Raw genomic sequence first — 8,186 nt, forward strand, 5'->3', positions numbered from 1 at the left:
GAGCACCTGCCCCCAAAAATGTCTGTGCACCTGCCTGGTTATTGTGTTATTGTCATTATTGTTATTGTAAATTCTGTTAATTTTGTAAATGCAAATATTGGTATTTTGTAAATTCTAGTCTTCTTTAAATGTATTGCTTATACCACTAGAGAGTATTGCACCTTAATTTCATTATACCTGGTATAATGACAATAAAGATATTCTGATTCTGAATCTGAATTTAAATGATTTATGCAATTCTGACGCATTTCCATGTGTAATAACACAGCAGTTCAGCTTTTGGGGCAAATATAGAACATTCATTTATATAACTTTGATAACTGGTCATGTATAGAGATAGAAGCAGACACAAATTAACAAATTTACAGAAAGATCATTTGTGTCTGCTTTTATACTGTTAAAGTTAATAATAAATATTTCAAAATCAAAGTTATTTTGTGTCTGCTTTATGCACAATGTTCTTTTTTGCCCTAAAAGCTGAACTACTGTAGTATTACAAGTGAGCAGCACTTTATAAATAAAAAAAAAATTACCAAACTATGTTTGTGGAAAATTAGATAATGCCTAAAACAAGTGATATATAATTTCTATTGTTGGTGTAAAAAGCGTTTTAGAGTCAAACCCTCTAAATATTCATCGTTTTTAGTATATTAACAAAGAACTAATAGACAAAAAATATATTTGTGAAATATTTCACAAATCAGGAAAGTTCATTTGTGTCTGCTTTTATCTCTTCACATGATCAGTTATCAAAGTTTAATGAATTTTCTATATTTGTCCCAAAAGCTTAACTGCTGTGTTATTACACGTGAAAATGTGAGCAGAACTGTATAAATCATTTAAATACACCAAACTGTATTTGTGAAAGTTTTCACAAATCGAAGTGTGCTTAAGCAAACACATTTTCATAGATTTGGATGTCATTTGTATTAAAATCACCAGCCAAAGTTAAAAATACGCTTATATTTCACTTCACTTTCCTTGTTTGCGTAGACCATGAAATCTGAATCGCTATCCGCAAGCTGACTGTACTGCGGTACCAGACTGATGGTGTCAATCAACCCCTCTTTGAGTATTCTACCTGTATTATCTAAGCCTTACATGGCTAAAAAGCAAATCCTGCTTCCTTAGCGATGCCGTTTAGCTTATAACTAACTATAATCTTGTAACAACGTTTGAATTTCCCTTCCTACCTTCCTAACGCAGATATGTGAAAAATTACAACTTGTTTTGGGTGAAACTGTATAAGTATTATAAAGCCTCCTTGGATGACCATGTACGTGAATTCCCCTACAGCATATATCCGATTTACGGAACGGAGCCCCTTGTACATTCCCACTCCTTAGTAAGTCGTGGCCACGCGTTATTAAGGCGTGGGAACGCGTTAAGTAAGTCGTGGCCACGCGTTACTAAGGCGTGGGAACGCGTTACTAAGTCGTGGCCACGCGTTATTAAGGCGTGGGAACGCGTTAAGTAAGTCGTGGCCACGCGTTACTAAGGCGTGGGAACGCGTTACTAAGTCGTGGCCACGCGTTATTAAGGCGTGGGAACGCGTTAAGTAAGTCGTGGCCACGCGTTATTATATGGCATGCATTTGGGGCCAAAATCGTCTTAGTTCTAACGCCTGTACACGTAAAAATAATACGTGTCCAGACGTAAAATATGTAGGCCTACGTGTACAGACGGCAAAATATGACGTGTTAACGCCTCTTCACAACTTATAGCCAATCAGTGAACTATAACATGAATATATCTGCATGTGAATAAGGGACCGTGACAAACACTGACAATGTGCAACGTTTGGCTTCCCATATTCATGAGACGCGTACACACGTTACAACGTATTGCCTACTAAGCATGACACACATGCACACGTAGCGTTACGTTATTTGCACGTGAGAGCACGCACTAAATACGCACTGTGCTCTTAATTTAAACGTAGGCTCATGTGACCGTGATGTAGTCAATTTACTTTACAAAATGGCTCTTCGAAATTTTCTTTTGAATTGCAAAAGAGTATTTGCGGACTGCACAAGACTGGCCAGTTCCAGCCATGCTCCGGCAGATGTGGATCTGATAATAACAAGGTAAAGTGCTAATTATGATTTTTGTTTTCTTTGTTGTTTATATGTACTTTTTTGCATTTATCCACAAAATGAAATGAAGTTGAATTCTACAGTATGTCAAAATAAAACCGGGCCTTTTGATTTTGTAGATAAAACTGTCCATGGCATATTATTATTATTATTATTATTATTATTATTATTATTATTATTATTATCAATATTGAACTTTGACCCCAGACAAGGTCCGTGTTCATATAGAATTTTTTTTTAATTAAATTTGTATATTCAATACCAGATTGTGTCTTTGCCCCCAAGCACAATGCAAGCAAAGGCTATTTTTTAAGATGATCACTTTACTTTATTACTTTACGGATTACTTTACCCCATACATCAATTTAAGCCAGTATCAATAGCTTTACTGTCATCATTCATACACAAATCAAACCCTGAATATATTTCTGCCTTCAAAAACATGACTATCTACATGCCCACTTAATTTTACTGCCCCCCAAGCAAAGCAGTCCAGAACCGGGGCTGTTCAATATTGTCATTTTCAAATCTACATTAATGCAAATGTTATTGGTTCAAAAACAGCCACAATTAAGTAAAAATTTTCGACGGAGCTCCATGGTGACTTAGTGCTATTTTTATAACATGCCCTGCGGGCGACACACATGGTCCATGCGGGCGACCAGGTGCCCCCGGGCACCGTCTTGGCTACCCCTGGCCTATGGTGTGTATTAAACACTGCAGGTTTGTCTGAGAATGAATGAATGAATGTTGACCGTAAAGTGCAAAGATTTAAATATGTATTGTTTATTTATGGATTTATTTAGATTTAATGCATTGAAATGCTCAAACACGTGACCAAATAAACCAACTAAAATCTATATTAATGCCAGAATCTGAAATCTTTTTTTTTTTTTTACATAGTGTAATGAGGAGTTTTACTGGAAAAAGAGTCCAGCTGCAACTGAAACATGAAGAGCTCCAGCAGTGTGAGGACAACACCAGATGCCATAAGAAGTCTAAATTGGAAGTTTTGTTCAAACTGTTGGAACTAACTGAAGCGCAGTTCAAGAGACCTCAACACAACATTTCTGTTTTATGTACGTGGACAAAATTGTTGGTACCCTTATGTTAAAGAAAGAAAAATCCACAATGCTCACTGAATTAATTATATATTACCACCATCATTCTATTACTACTATGAATATATCAGTACACCTGATTATAACAGCAGACTTACAGGTGCATCTCAATAAATTAGAATATCATCAAAAAGTTAATTTATTTCAGTAATTTGAAAAAAAAAAAAAAAAAACTCATTATATAGATTTATTACAAACAGAGTGATCTATTTCAAGTTTTTATTTCTTTTAATGTTGATGATTATGGCTTACAGAATATGCACTCAATACTTGGTCTGGGCTTCTTTTGCATGAATTACTGCTTCAGTGCAGTGTGACATGGAAGCAATCAGCCTGTGGCACTGCTGAGGTTGCCCAGGTTGCTTTGAGAGCGGCCCTCAGCTCGTCTGCATTGTTAGATCTGGTGTCTCATCTTCCTCTTGACAATACTCTATAGATTCTCTATGGGGTTTAGGTCAGGTGAGTTTGCTGGCCAATTAAGCATAGTGATACTGTGGTTATTAAACCAGGTATTGGTACTTTTGGCAGTGTGGTCAGGTGCCAAGTCCTGTTTGAAAATGTAATCTGCATCTCCATAAAGCTTGTCAGCAGAGGGAAGCATGAAGTGCTCTAAAATGTCCTGGTAGATGGCTGCGCTGACTTTGGACTTGATATAACACAGTGGACCAACACCAGCAGATGACATGGCTCCCCAAACCATCACTGATGTGGAAACTTCACACTAGACCTCAAGCAGCTTGGACTGTGTGCCTCTCCACTCTTCCTCCAGACTCTGGGACCTTGATTTCCAAATGAAATGCAAAATTCCTTCTGAAAACTTTCATCTGAAAACAAGACAGTTGTAGCCCATGTCCTGGATACGTCTGTGTGTGGTAGCTCTTTAAGCACTGACTCCAGCAGAGGTCCACTCCTTGTGAATCTCCTCCATATTTTTTAATGGCCTTTTCTTGACAATCCTTTCAAGGCTGTGGTTATCCCTGTTGCTTGTGTACCTTTTTTCTACCACACTTTTTCCTTCCACTCATTTTTCCATTAAAATGCTTGGATACAGCAGGAGGTTGTCAGTGACTGCCTTCTGGACATCTGTCAAGTCAGCGGTCTTCCCCATGATTGTGTAGCCTACTGAACTACACTAAGGGACCATTTTAAAGGCTTAGGAAACTTTTGCAGGTATTTTGTGTTGATTATTCTACTTTTCTGAGATAATGAAGGGTTTACATTGACTGTAAGCCATAATCATCAACATTAAAAGAAATAAACGCTTGAAATAGATCACTCTGTTTGTAATGCATCTAAAAAATATGAGTCAACTTTTTGAATTGAATTACTGAAATAAATTAACTTTTTGATAATATTCTAATTGATTGAGATGCACCTGTATGTGATGATACAGGGACCTTTTGTCAATTATTTGTAGGTAGTTTGACCAGAGTAGGTCCCCCCTCATAAGCCTCGGTTCCTCCCAAGGTTTCTTCTTCAGCTCTGAGGGAGATTTTCTTTGCCACTGTTGCCCCTGGCCTCGCTCACCTGGGGGTTTTACATTTCATATTCAAACTTTTGTCTTTACTGGATTTCTGTGAAGCTACTTTTTTTTAAAAATATTTTCCTCAATAAATAAACTCCCATTTTGTGAGATTTTGACCATGGCAATGTCAGAACCAGATATTTTGCATGCTTCTTTTGACTATGCTACAGGAAGAAACTTCATATCTAAATTATCATTGCTGCTTGTTATTGACTGAAATAACAATTAAAGATCTGGACCATTTTCAAAGTGTTTACAGATTTATTAACATTACTTTTAATATATGTGTGTATATTGATTTTATTTTTGTTTTATATTTTAAACTGTATCTTTTAAAAACAAATTAATTGCTTGTTCAAAGTAATAACCTAATGGTGTTTAATACTATAAATGTATATTTACATCATACTACATTTATCATCATAATAAAACTAAAGAAAATAATCCTACAGAATATCAAGAAATAAAGCAGCAGGTTAATAAACAAAGAATCACCTTCACTGTGCAACTTAATTCAATTTGTAAGTAAATATCTCCATCTACTGGCAAAATGCCAAGACGTTGTACAATTACGTCTGTACGGGTAAAATAAAAACCTCTGGAAACATAAAAATAAGCCGTCTGTACACGTAAAAAAAGTACCTCTGCAGACGCAAAAAATAAGCCGTCTGTACACGTAAAAGAAATACGTCTCAATACATCACACGTACATATTTTACGTCTGGACACGTAATATTTTTACGTGTACAGGCGTTAAAACTAAGACGATTTTGGCCCCAAATGCATGCCATATTATTAAGGCGTGGGAACGCGTTAAGTAAGTCGTGGCCAGGCGTTATTTTTTTTAGGGGATGTCACCTTAGGGGCTCCGTAGGATCCAGTGATGTACAGGAGAAAAATGTACACAGAACAAAACGTACAGGGTTCTAAACATGTTTATTCAGCACAGGAGGCGTTAGAGCTGTTTTTTTTTTTAACCCCGTTCATTTTTCATATAGGAAATCGCGGTTAGACCCGGGTCTCCAAATATGGGCATAACGAGGATTACAGAATGACTCACGACTTCAACGGTCTATTAGGATGACGTGCTACCTAGCTTTGTGACGTAGCAAGAATTCCACTCCACGGAGGGTATAAATAGAGCAGAGAGGACGATCCTCCATCAGTCGTTCACCGACACCCGAGCGAGACACACGCGGCGATTTATCACGCACGTTCACGGTATTTTCAATGGCGTTCAGTGCCTTTAAATGGGGAGGCGTCGCGGTCGGCGTTACAGCTGCTGCTGCTGCCGGCTGTTATCTGCTTTATCAGAAATGGGGTAAAGCACCAAAGAGCACCGCAACTGTCGCGGTGCAGACGGAGCTGGTGGAAGACATTCCACAGAACATGAGACAGGCAGACAGGACACAGCTGGAAGGAATAGCTGAGGACATCAGACAGATACGAAACATTTTGGAGCGCAATAAAGAGTTAGAAAGGGCAGAGATAGGACAACATATGGAGGACAATAGAGAGTTAGGAGGGGCACAGATAGGACAAAATATGCAGGACAATAGAGAGTTAGAAAGGGCACAGATAGGACAAAATATGGAGGACAATAGAGAGTTAGGAGGGGCAGAGATAGGACAAAATATGGAGGACAATAGAGAGTTAGAAAGGGCACAGATAGGACAAAATTTGCAGGACAATAGAGAGTTAGGAGGGGCAGAGATAGGACAAAATATGGAGGACAATAGAGAGTTAGAAAGGGCACAGATAGGACAAAATTTGCAGGACAATAGAGAGTTAGGAGGGGCAGAGATAGGACAAAATATGGAGGACAATAGAGAGTTAGAAAGGGCACAGATAGGACAAAATTTGCAGGACTTTGGAGAGTTAGAAAGAGCACTGTTTGAAACCATTTCTGAGAGCAATAGAGACAGAGCAAGGCCACTGGTGACCAATTTGGAATTCAGTAGACAGAGTAAGTAAGTGAGTGTAGTGGGTGGGTGAGTGGGTGTGTAGAGAGTTAATGTTTATGTATATACTAAATATATACAGTGTAGTAATTATATATAGGAACTGTTAATAATAATAATTGTTCTGTTCTTGTTTAGGTGGGCAGTCCTTACATTTAAATTACGGCAGATATCGTCCCTCTTTATTTGACCGGGCTGTGGTCTGGCTCCGCAATGCACTGACTGGTTAACATCCTAGCTGTGGAGGGGAGGAAGACCACAAGGATCATATGAAAGAGACCAGACAAGTGTTTAAGTCCCTGCTCAGGGGCCCAACTGTGGCAACTTTGCAGCAATGGGGCTTAAACCAGCAACCTTCTGATTAATAATAATAATAAAAAACAGACAGCGTTTAAGTCCATGCTCAGGGGCCCAACGGTGGCAACTTTGCAGCAATAGGGCTTAAACCAGCAACCTTCTGATTACTAATACAAAAAAACAGACAGTGTTTAAGTCCTTGTTTAGGGGCCCAACTGTGGTTTAGTCTGTAAAGTTGCTTTGAGACAATGTCTATTGTAAATGCTATAAATAAATTGACTGCTCTAAAAGTAAATTGTGGCTTTTGTTGTTTTTATATTGATTTAAACTGTATATATTATTTAAGTGTTTTTAAATAAACATAAATAATACTGCAAGCTTGGCATTTCATTAGTGCTTATTTGTTGTTTTGTTTCTGCCTGCTCTGGCGGTGGTTAGGATAATTGGCAGGAAACGGCCTGCGTTAGCTTTGTAGTAAGAACATAAAAATAATTTGACATTAATAAATCAAACCATATCAGGCCTTTCTCCAATATAAATATTTTTATCTTAACTGTAAAGTAAAACAAAATAAACGTAAGAATTATTTAAAAAACAAGGTTTGTAATAAATGAGAAACATTGGTGTATGTGTGTGTGTGTGTTTTTGCCCTACAATGGACTGGTGCCCCGTCCAGGGTGTTACTGTGTGCCTTGCACCCATTGAAAAGCTGGGATAGGCTCCAGCACCCCCTGCGCACAATATAATTATTATAAAATAAATATAAAAAGTCATTTGTGTCAGTTTGTGAGGAACAGTATTGTATATAAAAACAATTCTACATTAATTAATATAAATTGTATTATATTGTGTTATATTGAACACAGTCAAGGGACAATTTAGTGTCTCCAGTTCACCTCACCTGCACATCTTATTAATGATCAGCTTATGGTCAAATTTGTAAATCTTGTAATAAGAAAATCACTTTATTATTTATATATTTAAATGTGCAAATCCAGAAGTCAGGATAATATTACAAGGAAAATAAATACAATGGAGCAGGAAGCAGAGCAGGAAGATTTCTTCATAAGAACTGTTCAAGTTAAAAAAAAAAAAAAAAAAAAGCATTGAAACTGTCACAACAGAAACACAAAGTAAAAAAAGAACACATGGACTCAAGGCCTCAAAATAAATGACAAAAACATTG

The 8,186-nt window shown here is 37.3% G+C and overlaps 1 protein-coding gene across 1 annotated transcript; it reads left to right on the top strand.

Moving 5' to 3' along the window:
• Positions 1-5,920: 5,920 nt before the first annotated feature.
• Positions 5,921-7,295, top strand: LOC134314631 (ring-infected erythrocyte surface antigen-like). Its single transcript, XM_062995297.1, has 2 exons — positions 5,921-6,708; positions 6,842-7,295. Exons 1-2 carry the CDS (start codon positions 5,973-5,975, stop codon positions 6,931-6,933), a joined length of 828 nt encoding a protein of 275 aa, XP_062851367.1. The 5' UTR covers positions 5,921-5,972; the 3' UTR covers positions 6,934-7,295.
• Positions 7,296-8,186: the final 891 nt, after the last annotated feature.

This window comes from Trichomycterus rosablanca, chromosome 5 (assembly GCF_030014385.1).
Source record: "Trichomycterus rosablanca isolate fTriRos1 chromosome 5, fTriRos1.hap1, whole genome shotgun sequence".
NCBI lineage: Eukaryota > Metazoa > Chordata > Actinopteri > Siluriformes > Trichomycteridae > Trichomycterus > Trichomycterus rosablanca.

Excerpts from the sequence above, each read along its gene's own strand:
- LOC134314631 (XM_062995297.1), top strand. The coding sequence starts at position 5,973 with ATGGCGTTCAGTGCCTTTAAATGGGGAGGCGTCGCGGTCGGCGTTACA. Across the intron at positions 6,709-6,841 it reads TTTGGAATTCAGTAGACAGA|GTGGGCAGTCCTTACATTTA; the intron begins GTAAGTAAGTGA and ends GTTCTTGTTTAG.